We start from the raw sequence: 18,007 nt of genomic DNA, 5'->3' as shown, positions 1-18,007 counted from the left end.
ATTATCATGATAAGATTTTGATTTGTAGTTGTCATGCAAAATTATCAGAATTGTTAGTTTTACTATTCTATTTTCTCCACTGTTTTTTCATTAAAAGTATAAAAACAAATACCAATACATTTTTAAATATAATTAAATGCAGTTACTGTGTGCATATTAGTGACACATATCACACTTCTTTATGTGAGTGGTCTCCTAAACAAGCATATTACACATGATGTGTTTCTCAAGGTCAGTATTTATGTTTGTGGGGCTGTGACTGCTGTATCATGCACTCACTCCCATACAGTTACCTAAAAAAAGAAGCAATAAATAGTTCTTATTGTCACTTTTATCGTTATCACAATAGCGTCACAAAATATCACGATAAAACTTTAACTCTGTAGACATGAAAACTAACCCGGACAGAAACAGTGTGGTCCGGAGGAGGTGGAAATGTCACCACATGAACTAATGACCTTGTCAACACAGCCTGCAGACCAGCAGGAGCTAAATAAAGACCTCTGAATAGCACCAGGAAAAGCAGCTGTTCTACCAACACACTCAGGGAACAACACATTTTCTAAGTGTCAGTGCCAAATTGCAAGTGATATTCCTCACATTGAAATGAAAACCTGTTTATTTGCCAGCAAGACAGTTAATTAAAATCTGTTTGTTTGTTTTTATTCCGTTTACATAAAAAGATTTCCTTTTTCCATTAAGCCCTTCTTACCTCTGCATAGGGTTTGTCCCGCTCTATGACTGCCACGGGGTCTCCGCCAACCACCAGTTTGGCCACCTCACTGTCCAGCCCAATCTTTCCCCATGCATAGTTTTGAACTGCACAGGTCAGGGGAAACACTGAGGAGAGAACATCATCTATTTTACTCTAAAGTCCAATATTTATTGGTTCTATCTTAGACTAAAAAGTCAAACACTTCTAGCAACTAAAGAACAGCCTTTCGTTAGCTTTTTCAATTATGTTATTGGCTTATACAAAGGCTGCATGGCAATAACATATTTGGCATACTGGGTGCACTTTCATAGCTCTCAATACTCCAGTTTAATGTAAATTTTTTAATGATCTAAGTGCTAAATCTAGCAATGAAAATATAATTAGATGCAGTTACTCTGTCCATTTTAGTGCACACAGTAACTGTGCACTACTGTGCACAATTACACACAGTGTAACTGTGGGTTATTTTGTGTAATAACACTGATGAAACAAAAAAGGAAGGAAATATATATCAATATAATCTTTGCAATGTTCAGTAATACTTGTAGTGTTGAAGATGTTTTCTTCCGTTAATGCAAATCCAAATTGCTTCTGGTGTTTAACGACGTTTCTACTCCTTTTAATCACAGATTTAAACAAATATTTTGAGCTTTCTTTATACTTTAAGTTCCTAAAATTATTTGATTTCTACATTATCATTCTTTATACGAGTGTGCATTAATTTTTCATTAGCTAAGTTTCATCATTTTCAGCGTGTCTTTCGACGAATTTCTTCAGTTTTTAACCTCTCTGACGTAATGTGTTGGCTAAATTGTACCAACAAAACAAGAAACAAATACCGAAATTACTTTTGACAATTAATTGGCAAAGAGAAGGCAGCGTTTCTAATTGCAAATACTGACTGGATTCCATAAGCTGATGTTCTCATTCAGTTGAACAAGGGAACTGAATTAACGGGGGTACGTAAGTCGATAAAACACCGAGCAGTAATAAATGGGGTCTTTGCCAAGCGCGAGCATGTCTCAAATTTACACCGCGTTGCTTCTATCAGCCAAATGTCCCTAAAATACCTGCTTCACAATATGGAGCCGTGACATCTACTATTGTTTTTTGTTTAAGTGCTACCAGAGTCGGTTTCACACAGGAGTATGTCTGCCTGCTTACGATAAAACACAGAACGCCGACTTAACAAAAGGATGCACGTTAAATAACACAACCCGCCTTAAGTATTACGTGGTTTAAAATAGAACCAGCGACCTCAACATAAATCTATAAAAGCGATGATTTGAAGCAGATTTGATTTGAATGAGGACAATCCACCTCACCTCTTACTTCCTCCATGGCTGCGACGTCGACAGGCTGCACGTTGCTGACGTCACCGCTCAATGACCGCCTCCGTGGCCTTTTTTTATTTTTTTCTTGGTGTTATTACACTTTATTTGGTTATTATTTGTTAAAATAAAAACTCATACATTCTCCCTGCATCTAATATAATTTAGGGATTTTTTTTTCTTATTAGAATCGATTATGTTGACATGCACTTACATACTATATGTTGTTAAATAAAATATTCCCTGCTCCCTAAGAGCAGGGAAAAATAAAATACTGGGAAAAATTCAAGTTGTTCAAAGCTATTGGGCTACTACTTTTAGGTACTTTCAACACTGAATTCAATGTTGTCTCTTTTTTTGAAAAGAGACAACAGTTATAAATGTATAAAAGTTAGGTCCTATTTGTACAAATAAGTCATATTTGTACCGAAATCCTGTCATGGCAGGTGCTCCCAACTGAGCATTACTATGAAAACTCTTTCCACCAGAGAAAATGAAGAAGGCAGAAATTGTGATAACCAATAAGATGCAATTCACAATACAATGTTTCTAACAAATAATCTTTTGCGTATTGTTTACGCAAAGATTAAAAATTTTCTTCAAGACTTACTTTGGTTATATTTTGATAAAAGCAAGTTGTTCCATGAATCTGTTCAGATCCTATTTATGCGTGTACAGTATACGGTATGTCAAGGATGGTAATAAAAAAAAATGTGGCTCCTCTTCCTCGAATAATAAGATATCTTTTTGTAGCTGTATGTTTAGACAGCTTAACCAATATAATAATCACTCTCTTTTAACGATGACTTTATCTAACAAATAGACAAGGTTGATGTTACTACTACAGATTCAGGTGACACTCCCCCTAGCAAAGTGCCAAGGAACTGCGAAACAGTTTTACTGACACGTGGTGGCCAAAATTTTAAGTCTTTATCGTTTATGCTTAAATTTCTACTTTGTATTTTTCAAGTATTTGTCCTTTCATCAGAATAAGACTGTTCAGCGTCATTTTTGTTAGGTTTACATATTTATTAAGAAATATAAAAGTCAGTCAAATCAAAATGGTGTAAATAATCTTCCATTTTACCGTAACAGTAGTCACTGGTGCACACTCGAAAGACAAACAAATATTCTTTATTTCTTAAGAATACATTAGTTGAACAAATATTTAGAACAAAGAACTACACTTATTTATCTTTATCAGTATTTTTAAGGAAGCGCACTTATGACACATGACGCAGGACACGTCATTATGCCGAAATCTCAGTGCGCCTGCGCCTTCAAGTTCATTCGAGGAAGTGGGTAGGACGGGCAGATTCTGAAGCGGACAGAGAAGAGTTTGTTGTTGACTTTATTCCAGAGGATAAACGCCTCGCCATTCTTCCAAAATGTCGGAGTTTGATACCAACCCCTTCGCGGAACCCAGCAACATTAACCCATTCAATGTAAGTGAGCGGTTTAATTACTTGTTGCTAGATGAAGTGCTGTCGGGGGCGGCTGCAGGGAGCTCTTTCGTTACAAGGCTGCCAGCACGCCAGGAAACGCAGCTGTAGCTGGGTGGGTGAGGGGGGGAGGGACGTATTTCCCCGCTTCTGGAAAGCCATTGGCCAACCCCGAAGGATTGGCAGTTGCTTAGCCAATCAGCGCGGTACGTCGCCGGAGAAGGCGGTTTACCCTCAGAGTTGACTTTCAGGAAGTTAAACTGTAGCCAACCAAGAATGTGTGTCAAGCTATTTTAAAATTCATTGCCACTATTACTCTTTATTTTCAAGTCAAATTCTATAAATATTTGTAGCTTTAACACGAATTATAGATTTTTTTTTTGGACATTTTAAAATTTGTTAATTATCAGCCAAGCTTCTAATGCTCATTTGCTCCATGAAGCAAGTTCCTAACAAACAGGTTGTAAGATGCAGGTTAATTCACTACTCAAAAAATAATAATTAAATTTTGGTATATTCATGTATATAGTTTATTCAGGTTGAGAATAAACTCTCCAGATGTACTCAATTGTATTATTATCCGTTGATCAGAAGTAGATCAATTAACCCATCAACCAAAGGAAGAGTTTGTGTGTATGGAAGTGTACTTATCACAGGAAACTAGTCCAATAACACCATTTGTTATTAATGTGACTTTTTAATAACAGTGTAAAGTTTTTTTTTCATTGCTTATGCCATGTGAAGAAGTATTTTAAATGGAACTGATGATTGCATTGTTTAGATTGCTAGCAACATAAATTATTAACCAGGGAGCCAGGCTTGGTCCTGACATCTTGAACTCCCAATTTATGTTTCATGTATTCCACGCTCTAATGCATATTCTACATTCTGTATGGATTGTAAGACCAGTAAAAAAAAAGGTTGGTTTGTATGCGTTGGACTCAGACATTTTTGGCTACCCAGGGGTTTCCATGATACATGGTGCCGTTATGTAAAATCACACACATTTTTCAGATTTCACTGACTATTTTTAACAACCAGCTTCTTCTCATTCTGTAGTAAGAATTTATTTGGGCTAACACGCACAATTTTCACCAGTCATCGCAACCTGTCTGCAAATCTCACCAATCACCGTAGTATTTTCTGTATTTCCTTCTTTTCTGACCAGTTGCTGCAACTCAGCTGAATTTTGACAAATCCCGATATTTATTTAACTTCCTGTTTCACGACGCCTCTCGAAAGCAAAGCCTGCAAGATAAAAACAGTGACACTAAACCAGGGAAGTTCAAAGTGTGGTCCACGGGCCATTTTCAGGCCTCTTGATTTTGTTTGGCCACTCGGCCCATGATCACAGAAAAAATGAAGACAATAAACCCCAAAAAAAGTTTTCGAAAGTTTTTAACGCAGCAACTCTTTGAGACACATACAGATTCCTTTTCCGCAAACTTCAGACTATGTTGCTTTATTAAAATATTCTCTGTGTAGTATATTAGTTAGCAATATGTTCAGAAAAAAAGTAACAATTTTGGCCCTAATGGCAAAAAGTTTGGATGCCACTGCGCTAAACGCTAATATGACAAATACTGAATTCTTCTTTTACACTTTGACAACTCCTCAGAACATAATTTTATTTGTAAGCCATTTCAATACGAGAATGTATTTTAAACTTTGAATATTAACCATTTTTAAATCCTGTCACTGCAAAAATAAAGCAATAGAAAAAAAAGCACAACTTTGTTGAAAAGGCTACCATAAAATCCGTCATTTTAGGCCGCAATAATCACATAAACGCATCGCAACATCCTTGAGGCTCTGCTTCATTTTCTTTCTTTCTTTTTTATTCAGGGTAGGGGTGGTTAAGTTCAGTTTCTGTTATCTTCTACATTAATTTTCCTCCTCAGAAATGTGTGAATAATGAATAAAACACAAGACAAGCCGACACGTCACTCACTGGCCATGTGACTCTAGCATGAGGTCACAGCTCGCTGCAGCCGACACACCTGTAAACATTCCCATCAGGAACAGGAGCAGTTCGTCTCTCTCTCCATGTGTTTGGAGCATTATGCAGATGGGAGTGTGGCAAAAGTAAAACACAAAACATTGTTTGGCTTCTTTTTTTTTTTTTCTTTTTAGAGTGAGCCTTTCGTTTTTGGACCAAAGTGTCCAAAGTGTCCATGTTAGGATCATGTAATATGATCCTAACATGAATTAGATGAAAAAATGTGTAACAATTTCAGAATAAGGTGAATTCAAGCTGAGAGCTAACAAATTAAGGTAAAAGTTTTCAAGCTTTTACCAGTAAAAAAAAGTTAAAGTATAAAATGATTACCAAAATCAGAGTCAATTTCTTATATTGTGTAAGTGCTGTATTTTAGAGCCGTTATCAACAGAACAAACTGTGTTAAATGGTATTGAAGTAGAAAGAAAAACAAAAGGAAACTGGATGTGCTCTTGCTGTGTGATTACAGCGCTCAGACGGAAACGATGAGGAACCAGATGAAAACCGTAGGCCAATCCTCTTTAAATGAGGACTAATGTGAGGCATGTAAAAACAACAACAACAAAAAACCCCACAAACTGCAAAGGCTGCAACTTCACTGGATGCTAAAATACAAAAACCTTTCCTCGAACAAGACGGGCTGATATTCAAACATCACCGCACCAGGAAGCAGGAATGGTTTTGATAATGCTTATAATCAGGGTGTGGCTGTTCCCAAGTCAGCACTCCACTAGGATATCTCTGTTATTTACTTCTTCATGCTGTAAACGTACAGCACTGGAGCGAAGGTGGAATCACATGACTAGTTTTAGACTTTAAGGGATAGAAATGTGAATTTTCTCAGGTGAAATGTTAATGGAAGACAATATAAAAGCATAACATGGCTTGTATATATATGTACCGTTTCAGTAATTCAAGGACTTACGCCGGCCGCTGTTTATTCAGCCGCTTCTCCAGCCATCCACAAACACAGGTCACCGCTGACATCACAGCCGCCCTCCACTTTATGGACGTCATAAAGTGTGACGCTGCCGTCGTAACATGACTGGATTCAAGCAGTTATTTTGACACGTTTTCTTTGTGAAATGTGATTTTAAAAAGGGTTGTTTCTTTTTTTAACACTAAGCAGAAAACTTGCTAAGCCAGGCCATAGGCGGCCATCCAGCAGCACACCCTGTTTTTGAATTGAAAAATATTTAAAGTTGACAGGAAATTTGAAAATAAGACTATTTAGTTGCATTGTTATAGGAAGACATTAAAAACAACACCTAAACACCAACTAATAAAAAAAAATAATAATTAAAGTGTTAAAAAATTTTTCATGCTTTTTCCGTATAGTTGTCGCATTATTCGCTTAGCGTGTAGAGCGGTAAAAACAGACGGTTGTTACGTAGATCCAGTGAATAGAAAAGACACTTGACCTCAGTCTCTCTATGTTCACATACTGTCCAAACTATGTTACTGTTTCACCAAAGACATTTGTTAACATACCTCTGCTGTCACTGTTACTGGTGTCTAAATAAGCCTATATGAAAAAAACAAACCTTAGCCTGGTGGGGGAGCAGGTAAAGCCTGGTGGCCCGCCAGGCTGTGGGAAGCCCTGAGTCAGACACATGGTTCCATCAACATGTCATAGTGTGAGTTTTATGGGTGTGACTAACTGGGAGTGTCAAGAACATTTAAAGTCCCCAACTCCTACAGAATACCAGAGGTCACGGGGTCACAGCTGAAAGATTATTCACATGAATAATTTTGGATCCATGAGATTATCACAGGATGTGGATCTTGAATAAAAAAATACCAGAGTTCCATCAAATGATTGAATTTTTGTAATTTAAAACAGAAAATCAAATAATTATTTGGACAGCTGACAAATACTATTATTTTATAATAGGACATAATTTGTAGATTTTTGATACATAGACATAAGCAAAATATCGAATAAACCACCACGTCATCGTAAGGCTGTTGTAAGCAATTGTTTTAATTGATTGATTTATTTTGACGATTAATCTAGTAATCGCATAAAAAGATTGTCCCGTACTGTGATAGCAACTTAAGCTAGTAAGAAAATGCTAGTAAAAACAATTCAGTTCATTTTTTTTTTAAATAAGAAAACATTTTATCGCTTATTTTGCAGTACGATTCAAACGTCACTTTAGCCTCAAGCTTGAATTATGGGGAAAAAGTTTTAAATGCAGAAACAAATGAGAAACACATTTCACATTAACTTAAAAAATTAAGCAAAAATAATTAACAAAAACCTGTAGTTTGTTTATATGTATGTGTATATATATATATATATATATATATATGTGTGTGTGTGTATATAAAGTTCTTGTATTTGTTCCATAAATGGCTCCAAATTACAACTTAAATGATCCACTAACTGCTTAAAATTTCCTCCAACTCAGACGAAGGGCCTTTCAACCTTTGTTTTGCATTTTGCCATCCCTGAAACAAAAGCCATTTAATGAGTACCGATACTTCTGCCAAAGCTAATGATTGATCTGAGCCTCCGCAGGTTCAGGCTACAATAGCAAGAGGCTCTGATTTACTTTATGGCCTGGCCATAAATGGAAATCAGTCTGCCATTTGGTGTTTTCCCCTCAAAATAAGATGTAAAAATATGTTGTTTTTTCATCTTTTTGGCATCATACTTTCAGTATGATTGTTCCAGTCAAGCCTGCTCTTGTCGGATCTATTTGGTGATTGCACAGCACAGTGATCAGTTTTGTGTATCTGTTATTGATATGTAGTGACGTCTCTATGTGTTTTTCAGGATCCTTCAGTCACTCAGGTGACAAACTCCAGCATTGAACCGGTTGACCAGTATAACCCCTTCCCCCCATCCAGTGTAAGACATCTTTTTTTTTTTTTTTTTTTTTTTAGTTAAGTTTTTAAAAAATGTCCCCTAAATGTTAAGACTAGATGACTAAGTAAAAATGTGGTTACTATGCGGTAATTGCTCCTCCTCCATTTTGATTGTTTCGTAACCAAATACAGTCACTGAGGAGTTGAAATCATTTTCTATCTTCTGTTCATAATTTACTGTAAGGAAATGTGTCTTTATGACTGTAGAATTAATGGAAATAGAATGTAATATGAAGTTTTTCTTAAAATTGTGTACACTAAAATAATGTATACATGAAATTTTGTATGATTTAAATTCTATAATTCCTGAAAATACTCTCCAGCCTTCTGGAACCCGAAAGAGTAAAAATCATTTATCCGTTTAATATTTCTCTGCCTTTTTGTTCAGATTATTTTTCAACATTCTGTCAATTATTTTTGAATTTGCTTGACTCATTCAGTAAAATGAGCTTCTTTTTTCTTCCTCCTCTTCTCTGGTTCTTCCTTATATTTGCCTTCACTTTCAAACGTTTTTCCCCATCCCTTAGCTTTAATCTTTTCTCTTTGCATCAGCTGTTTATTTTTTATTATCTGTTTTTTTTTTTTTTTTCTGTCAGGACTTTGCCGGAGCTCAGACGACCCCGGCCTCCACCGCCCCCTACCAGCCGGCCGTGTTGCAGCCGTCCACAGAACCCAGTCCACAGGTGAGGACACGTTGTCGCGTTAGTCGGAGCTGGCCGACTTCCCTCTGTCCTGTTCCTGTTCACGTGTCGTCTGCAGTTCATTAACACTCTAATTGTTTTATGCAGCTGCTTCAGCTTTATCACAAAACAAACACTGGGGACAATAAAGTGAACAGAGAGAACAATAATGGTGAGATGATGTGAACAATGTCTCACTTTATAATCACAAACTTCACATGTAGCTTGTCAGGGTTGCAGGTTACAATCCAAGTAAACCTTAGTTTACCAAAGTAGAGGTTTGTAAACAAAAATTAGTTTATAAAGGTTTGTAAACCCATTGTAAAGGTTTGTAAGGGTTTTAATAAACCTTTACAAACAAAGTAAAGGTTGTGTGCTAGGATAATATTACTCTGGTAAACACAGTAACTCTTTGTAAACATTTCCTTTGGTTTACAAAGTAAAGGTTTGTAAACTTTATTAATGTTTGTAAACCAAATTAAAGGTTTGTAAACATTTACGAACCCTTTTTTTGTTTATAAACATGAGTAAACATTTGTAAAATTTTACAAACCTTCACTTTAGTTTGTCAAAGTTTGCAACCATTGCAAACCAGAGAGCCATTTTAAATGTCTTTCTTTTTTTAAATAAATATCTACTATCAGAGAATTATAGTCGTTTTTAAAGAACCAACATTTTCTTTCTGTTTTTAGGTTTTAAAACAACAAAAACAAACATTTTAAAAAACATTCAGTGGAAGGTTGTTGGTGAAAATGATTGAAAGAAAAAGGCAACAAAACTGATTTCTGTTCTTCACTAAATGAACAAAGTAAAAGTAAAATTATAATTTGAGAAAAAAATCAAAACAATCTTATTTTTTAAGCTACAGCACAAAGATAAAATGAAATAAAAAGGGAATCTGAAAGTAAAGTACCAATCTTACCACACTAGTATTGATCCCATACAGATACTGATTTGGTATATTGATATGTTGGCTCAATTGTGCAGCGCACTGCGCTTGTTACGGTCTAATTAACTTCTGCACCATCATTTATTTCCTCAAGATAAACTGTCGGCTCCTCTGTTTAGACTATAAATTGATTAACTCAACGTTGCATTCTCTGTAGTTTTCTCTGGTCTGTAATGGAGACTGGAATTAAAAACCATTTCAACCAAAGGTTTGGAAAGTGCTTCTGAACCAGACGGTCCATAACTCTTCAACACGCTGTCAGAAAGATGCCTTTAGTTCAGAGTCCATGAGATGATATTCAGAATGGATTTTTTTTTATTGATTATTTTTAGTTGCTCTTTACTGTTTGTATAGTCTGTAATGTCTGCTCATGTCAATGAATTATAACCTGTCAAATGACACACGGGCTTCAAATTTTCCCATTGTTTAAAAAAACCTCAAACAAAACAGTCAAATACAGAAAATATTCCGTTAACATGACCTCTGTCGCCTACCAAGATGTGCTGCCTTTAGTTTCATTTCTCAGTTCTTCCTTCTGACTAAGACGGTTCTGAATCATTACACAGGTCTGAATGACAAGTCGATCACCAGTTTCACATTGTTGCTTGTAAAGCCTCCTGTTTGCACCAGATGCATGTGAAATTTCACACACAAGCTGCAAAAACCCTCAATTGTCACCAAAATCCACTTTTCCTTTTTGCCTCTTGTCGCGTTTGTAGAGTCAAGATTTTAAGCCCCTCTGTGTTTTTCTTTCTTCCTTTCTGTCTCCATTTCCTCCAGGCGTCTGCCGCCGCAGCTCAGGCCAACCTGCTGAGGCAGCAGGAAGAGCTGGAGAGGAAAGCAGCCGAACTGGACCGCAGGGAGCAGGAGCTGCAGAACCGGGCCCCCACAGGTCCTTACAGACACAGCCTCCCCACAGCAGCAAGCAGCACAGTTTACCGAGACAGGAAGACATGCAGCGTCTGCATTCTGCTGCAGAGAGGATGCTTGAGATAACTTTCATACCTGAGCTCAGGATATGAAAAACTGCCCTCTGAGCGGCGCTGTGCTCACCTGAAGTTCCCACTTAGACATAAGGAACGGAATAAATAATCCACCCGTTTAAGACGACAGCGTGTTAGGGCCATCGTAGATCTAAAAAGTAAAAAGAAACGGGAGAAATTTTCTGCAAAAAAAGAAAAAAAAACTTCTGGAAAAGTGTTGCAAGTTTTAGTTTCCAAATGTCAAAAATGTTTGACTTTTGGAAATGTTGTTAGCTTCAAAAGTTGAAAACGTTAGATCTTTGGAAATAAATCTCAGTTTCAATTTTTTTTCTTTTGCCTGAAATGTTGTCCTCCTTTTTCTTTTTTCTTTTCCTTTTTCAGCCCTATTACTCTGTCATAGTCGCCACTATTCCATGTCTGTTGACTAAATGCTGACCTACATTATGTTGGTTTTCTGTGCAAAGCTTTTTGGGTTTGCCAATCTTAAGGTTTGCACCCTCTAGTGTTTAAAATATGTCCTGCAGGCATGTGAAGCATTTAAATGGGGTTTTAAAAAAGCAGGGATGGGTAGAGGAGCCTAACTTTGTCCTCTAGTGACAGCAGCAGAAATTCAACATGTTTTTGCTCCAGTAAAAGTAAAAAGAGTATTTGGTACAAAGGCTACTCAGTGCAGCTTTGTGTTGAGTTGTGTCTGCCGTTAGACTGACGTTATTCTGTGTCGACAGGTAAAGAGAACAACTGGCCTCCACTTCCCAAGTTCTTCCCCATCCAACCTTGTTTCTATCAGGACTTCTCAGAGGAAATCCCTGCCGAGTACCAGAGAGTCTGCAAAATGATGTACTACCTGTGGATGTGTAAGTGTTTTATGTTTTCATTAATGGTGCAGCTCGATTAGTTAATAATTTGGAATCTGTAATAAATTAAACCCATTTTAATCAAAGAAATTAACAAAAATAAGCAACGTTTTCAATTCCAAACCCCTTTTTGATGCTAAATTATTGAATAAATAGATGTGTGAGCTCAACAGCAAAGATATTTAGTGTTTTAATCTGTTATTTAGGTTGTCCAACCATTAGATTGGTGCAAAGTGTTATTATACTCATTCAGCTTCAGTTTTTCACTCATGGAACTAATTTGAAAAAAAAAAATGCTTCTTTAGAAATGTGCACTGTGGACGCTGACATTAGCATTGGGGACGTCTGTGCTGCTGCCACGTTGAGATGCTATTCTAGACTAATAAGCTAACTCCTTTTAGCACAAGTTACACTCAACAATAGTCTTATCCAGCATGCAATCAGATCATGTTTTTGAAGCATAAATGAACGTCCAGCGGGTCAAGAAGCGACTTTGTCGTCCATCGCTGTTATTGGCAGATGTTGCTTGTGCGTCAGATTTACAGGCGCATTAGAAATGGAAAACAAAGGTTCTGGTTTAAAAAAAATAAAGAAGCATCATAAAGTCCCTTATGTATGTGGAATCTCTCATTGTAGAAATGTGTCCTGGTGTGTTGATGCTCATGGTTAACTAAATGCACTGAATGTTTTACGTGTTCATTGTTTGCTCACCTTGCTGCCTGTTTCCTCCAGTTTACTCTGTGACTCTGTTCCTCAACCTGCTGGCGTGTCTGGCCTACTTCATCGATGACACAAAACATGGAGTCGACTTCGGCCTCTCCATCCTCTGGCTCGTTCTCTTCACGCCCTGCTCCTTCCTCTGCTGGTACCGGCCAGTCTACAAGGCCTTCAGGTAAGCTTAACCACTGGTACGGGAAACCCTGAGGTTATCCGTAATATCAACAACGCAGAAGAACGGCAGGATTCCTCAGACTCTCTCGCCAGGAGGTCACAGACTTCCAACATGTTGGAGTATCAAACCACCATCTGTCTGTCGCAGATGTCGACACATCCTTAAAAAGTATTAAATTCGTGTATCTTAAACCTTAAAAAACTCCTAAATTCATGTAATTTAAAGCCTTTTAGTATTAAAGTCATGTATCTTAAATGAAGTTCCTTAATCACAGATCTCATTTTTTTGTCGTGGCAAGACTAATAGGCTATAGGCTAATAGGCTTGTATTTTACTCATGCAATAAGTAAAATAATGTGTCTTAAATTGTCTTCTGAACCCAAAGCACTAAGATTTAAGATAACTTTTTTTTTTTTCTTCTCGTTTAGGAGCGACAGCTCCTTCAACTTCTTCTTCTTCTTCTTTGTGTTTTTCTGCCATGTGGCCGTCGTCATCATCCAGGCTGTGGGCATCCCCTTCTGGGGAAACAGGTGAGAAACCGCAAAAACCACAATTATGGTCAGATGAAATTGATGAAACATTTTCATGGCTGCTGCACAGGAGTTATGTTCAGGCTAAATTTAATTACTAATTTAGCTTTACAAACACAACTTTCATGAAAACTGAAATGTTTAATTCTAATCCTGAAAGATTTTGAAGTGACAAAATAAAAGTTTAAAGCTGAGTATGTTGGATCTTTTTGAAATTAGGTGAATTTTTTGTACGAGTCACTGAAATGAATTGGTGCTAAAATGATTAGTCGTGATTAATTGGTTAGTGAATTAATTGTCAACTAATTTATCAATCGATTAATCGTTAACTGGAGTATGAAGAATTAAGAACAACAAACTCAGAGCAGTAATGAAACCAAAACTGTCCCAAAAATATCTAAATTTTGCATTTAAGATAAAAAAAAACTAACTTTTTTGTCTGTAAACACTCTCTGCCCAGAACTCCTCTCAGTAATTTTAGCATCACCAGATTCAAATTCAGTAAATAAAATCTTCTATTGAGCACATTTTGTTGTCAGTCATTAAAAACCTGTTAGCCCTACATTTTATTGACATTAAGTGAAGCAGAAAGGACTGAGCGTTTCACATGTCGATGTTAAGAGTGTTTTAGCTGCAGGGGCTTCCTTTCCTACAAACGATTAATCGTTCACTGAAGGAATGCCGTTATTGCTGTTCCAGGCAATAAAATGTTTATTTTCTCATCTAAACAAGGAATTAAATTATTTACATCTCTACATATTTTTTAATTTTGTATTTAAAAAGGCTTAAATGAAAAACCTGCAGAATTTTTAAAATACGATTAATTGATTAGTTGTTAAAATAATTGATACAACAATCGATTACCAAAATAATGTAAAAGGAATACAGATTATATTCTGACCGAACACTGCAGCTGCTGAGATTCTCATTTGTTTATTCCAACATCTGCCAGGTTTATAAAGCTTTTAAAAATAATCATTAAATTGACTTTTTGTATGTTTTTTCTTAGTAATATAATAGTTCACACAGATTCATATAACTCAAAGGTATACAATCAAATAATTTTAATTGCTGCATTAAACATGTTTTAATGGTTTTCTGACCAACTCCAGTTCAACCATTTGTCCCTCCTCGTTGTCTTCTCCCTCCTCTTCCTGATCTTGTTTCATGTTTTCTGACAGACTCTTTTCTTTCTTCAGTCTCTGTGTCTCCTGGTCACCCTGTAAGTTTCTGCTGCTTCTTTGTGTGTTTTCTTAATTTTTGGGAGTTTCTGTTGGATTTGTATTGTGCCGTAAAAACTTGGGACATGTTTGGATTCTACGTTCTGGACCGAAATACACATTGTAGTGTTTGATTCTTCCTTCTCTTCGAACTGGATATGAAAGTTTTGTTTCTTATATGTGGAGTTTTTGTTTTTTTCTGACATTTTATTTTTATTTTCACTGTAAATTAGTTCAGTTTGCTTCACTTTATTTTGGCAAATTACCAACAATACAAAATGAAAACAAAAATGAAATATTACTTAGCAAACCTATAATTTACCAAAATTGCTTCCCTACATCTTCATCCTTAGTCTGTTTTTATTGATATCTGTCAAACATCCTAATGTTTAATTTTCACATGTAGATTGTATTTCTGTCACTACAGCCTGCAATGTGCACACCAGGTTGACTAATTGGATACATTTTCAAGGTTTTTCACTTGAAATTAACTCTAAACCCCCAACATTTTAATATTTCACCTTTTTTTGTTTCTCTACTTCTAATGTCTTAAAATCTGATTAAATTGGTGGTCTTTTTGCTTTTTTGTATAGTTTTTTTGTGGGGTATTTGCAACTTTTTAAAAATGTATATAAATACAACCTAAGATAACACATGTTTAGGATATGTACTGCTTGTTTCTGCGTTTCTGTGTTAAAAGCGAAGCTTAAGACATAACAGCTGTTTGTTTGTGTGGTTGATCCAGCGGTTGGATTTCTGCCTTCTCTGAGATCGGCAACGGCAAAAAAGCGGTGGGAGGCATCATGATCATCGTGGCCTGCCTCTTCACGATCGGGGCCGTGATGTCTGTCGTCCTGCTGAAGATGGTAAGACCTCGGTTTATTTTAGACAGCTCTGCTTTACCATTTCAGCAATGTTTTCTTTGAACATTACAACTGTCCGACTATTACGTACAACGTAACAGTCGGATGAAATGTGTCATGACCGTTCAGACTGCAAACGCTTTGGACACATAACCAATTTAGTACCACAAATGGATTTGGCTCAAATCGGATGTTTTGGAGGGGGTCAAAAGATCGGAATTGGGTCGTTCGGACTGTCATGAAAAAGTCGGGTGTACGAGCAAAACAAAATTTGTGTCGCATTTTCCTGCTGTGTGAATGAAGGCTCAATTCGCAGAAGGATATGTTTTTTTTGTTTCATTTCTTTCCATTGTTTAACAACTTCCAATCAGGTGAGAAGAATTAGGTCACCATACAATAACCGCATGTTTTTATTACATATTTGGACGTGCGCAGATTTAATATAACTTTTGGCAATATGGAGAACTTCAACAAATCTAAAAAGAAAAAACAAAAATAATGCCAGAAAAAATTCTTCAAAAGATTGAATCCGATTTATTCTGACAAACATTGGTGAACAAACAGCATCTTGAAAAAGTTGTGAATAGATTAAACAGATTCATAATTTTCCATGGTGGTTTCTATGGAAACATTAGCTTTTGTCAATAGCTGAAATCTCTGTCCTCCAACCCAAACACTTCCCACTGCCTCACGCCACAGATTGGAGGGAGGGACAGGCGATACGGACTTAGAATTTTATTGTGATATTGTCCAGTGCTAATCCGATGACTAAAACAACTATTTATTTTTTTTAGGTATCTGTCTGGTTGGGACTGCAAACCACAGCATTCATCGCTCCACAAACAAATTCTGTTCTTATTTGAAACTTCAAGGCACCAGTTAAACTGCACATGGAGACTGTAGTTAATCAAATATCCAGATTTACTAATATTTAAAAAAAATTAGTTTTCATGAAAATGATAAACATCTTCTCATGGCAAGAAATTTTTCATGATAAATGATAAGCGATACAATAAATGGAGAGTCTGAGGAGAGGATTTGATGCAGGTTTTCTGTTGCGTAGTTAAATAATTAATGCCGTACCTCTCCCGTCTTCAGGTCCACAGTATGTACCGCCGCACCGGGGCCAGTTTCCAGAAGGCCCAGCAGGAGTTCTCCCAGGGCGTGGTCACCAGCAAGGGCTTCCAGACGGCAGCCACCGGAGCAGCGTCCGCTGCCGCCCGCGGAACCTTCCAGGGAAACAACTAAAAGGCCGACTGAGCTCAAATCAACGCTCACCGTAGTTTCTGGTTTCTGCGTCTGCAGCCAAGTGACGACATCCAGCTGTGTGTGTGTGTGTGTGTGTGAGAAGAGCAGCTGAGGGGAAAGTCAGTCATCAAATAAAAACTAGAGAGGAAGACACAAATGAAGATTAACGATGTCCATTTCAGCATGCCTCTGCTTTGTATATGTTTTCTGACAATGCTCTTATGTTTGTGTGTGTGTGTGTGTGTGTGTGAGAGAGACAGGCCGGTTCCATGTGGGAGCAGGGTGTTTGTCCACTAAAGGTGGATCCTGAATATAACAGAGATGAAGTGTTTTGTTTTGTCATTGATCTAACTTGTTTTGTCTCAGAATCTGCAGAATTATGGAAAATAAGCCGTGTTTTGTTGTATTTGCTTCAACATGGACATTACTGTAAATATAGATTTTGAATCGGTCAGCAAACTCGCTCTGCTCTGTGGGGGTTTTACATGAATGTAACTTGGCAACAGAAAGCAGAATTAGCAGAGCTTTGACGAAGTTTCAGACTCTAATGCGATTTTTTTTTTTTTTTTTTACTTTAGGATTGATTTTTCTGATTATTTTTATTCATTTTTACGCATCATTTCACCGCTTTTTGAAGCAACTGCGGCTGGATTATGGAAAAATATGAAATATTCCCAGTTACACTGACAGCAGCTCATACAGTCCATCCCAATTCAATCATTTAGAAGCAGACAGTCTGATCTGCTCTGTTCCTTTGTTTTATGCTATTAGTTCTGCTGTGAGTGGATTTTTCTTTTTTTAAATGAGAAAATACATATTTTCTTAGCAATCAAAGCTTTCCAATAATTCATAGCAATCACGGTTCTCTGACTTTGTAGGCCATTTTTGTGTGTCTGTTTTACTTGTTAGAACTTGCAGACATGTAAATTATTGCCTCACCGCTGTACATTTCTCACATTTCCTATATTAAAAAGCATGTGTGTGTGTTATTTAATGTATTGTTTAAAAACTCAACTGAGATGTAACTTTTGTAAGTATTTTTTTTTTCAAAATATTTGCAGATTTCTAATTGTTTTTTCTTCCACTCAATAAGTGGCTGATACAAGATTTGATTTTTTTCCCTCATTTTGTTCGACATGGATGAATTGTTCTGGGAAAAGACTCGGTCCCTTTTGTATTTCAATAGTAAATGTATCTAATAAAAATGCTTTGCTCTCATTTAAAGTTCAGGTTTTATTTAAATTACTTTACAAAAGTATTCATGTCTCTTAAACTGTTGGGGGGTTTTTCCACATAACATAACTGAAAATTTTCTATTAAGACCAGGAAACTGAGTAAATAGTAGGGAGTTATATAGTGGCATATAGGCAATAGCCTATATGCCACGAGAAGTGGTGACATACTTCCGTTTAAATTTTCGCCACATAG

The 18,007-nt window shown here is 36.6% G+C and overlaps 2 protein-coding genes across 2 annotated transcripts in view; one reads left to right on the top strand and one right to left on the bottom strand.

Moving 5' to 3' along the window:
* Positions 1-2,100, bottom strand: part of mpi (mannose phosphate isomerase) — a 12,488-nt gene extending 10,388 nt beyond the window's left edge. Inside the window, exons 1-2 of the mRNA XM_015041498.1 lie at positions 2,041-2,100; positions 713-840 (exon numbers count right to left, since the gene is read on the bottom strand). Coding sequence (XP_014896984.1) covers positions 713-840; positions 2,041-2,056 — 144 coding nt within the window. The 5' untranslated portion in view covers positions 2,057-2,100. The remainder of the gene's footprint in view (positions 1-712; positions 841-2,040) is intronic.
* A 1,201-nt stretch (positions 2,101-3,301) lies between these two features.
* Positions 3,302-17,038, top strand: scamp2 (secretory carrier membrane protein 2). Its single transcript, XM_015041486.1, has 9 exons — positions 3,302-3,491; positions 8,270-8,344; positions 8,958-9,044; positions 10,771-10,882; positions 11,699-11,827; positions 12,560-12,719; positions 13,147-13,248; positions 15,214-15,334; positions 16,430-17,038. Exons 1-9 carry the CDS (start codon positions 3,435-3,437, stop codon positions 16,577-16,579), a joined length of 993 nt encoding a protein of 330 aa, XP_014896972.1. The 5' UTR covers positions 3,302-3,434; the 3' UTR covers positions 16,580-17,038.
* The last annotated feature ends 969 nt before the right edge of the window (positions 17,039-18,007 follow it).

The sequence above is a fragment of the Poecilia latipinna genome, unplaced genomic scaffold (assembly GCF_001443285.1).
Source record: "Poecilia latipinna isolate Pla-1442-1.1 unplaced genomic scaffold, P_latipinna-1.0 Scaffold555, whole genome shotgun sequence".
In the NCBI taxonomy this organism is placed as follows: Eukaryota; Metazoa; Chordata; class Actinopteri; order Cyprinodontiformes; family Poeciliidae; genus Poecilia; species Poecilia latipinna.
Note: the sequence above shows the minus strand (reverse complement) of the source record. Positions and strands in the feature narration are given on the sequence as shown.

Bases quoted from the DNA above. Each gene is read 5' to 3' on its own strand.
- scamp2 (XM_015041486.1), top strand. From the start codon at position 3,435: ATGTCGGAGTTTGATACCAACCCCTTCGCGGAACCCAGCAACATTAAC. The intron at 8,345-8,957 runs GTAAGACATCTT...TTTTTCTGTCAG, and splicing joins ACCCCTTCCCCCCATCCAGT to GACTTTGCCGGAGCTCAGAC. The intron at 11,828-12,559 runs GTAAGTGTTTTA...TGTTTCCTCCAG, and splicing joins GATGTACTACCTGTGGATGT to TTTACTCTGTGACTCTGTTC.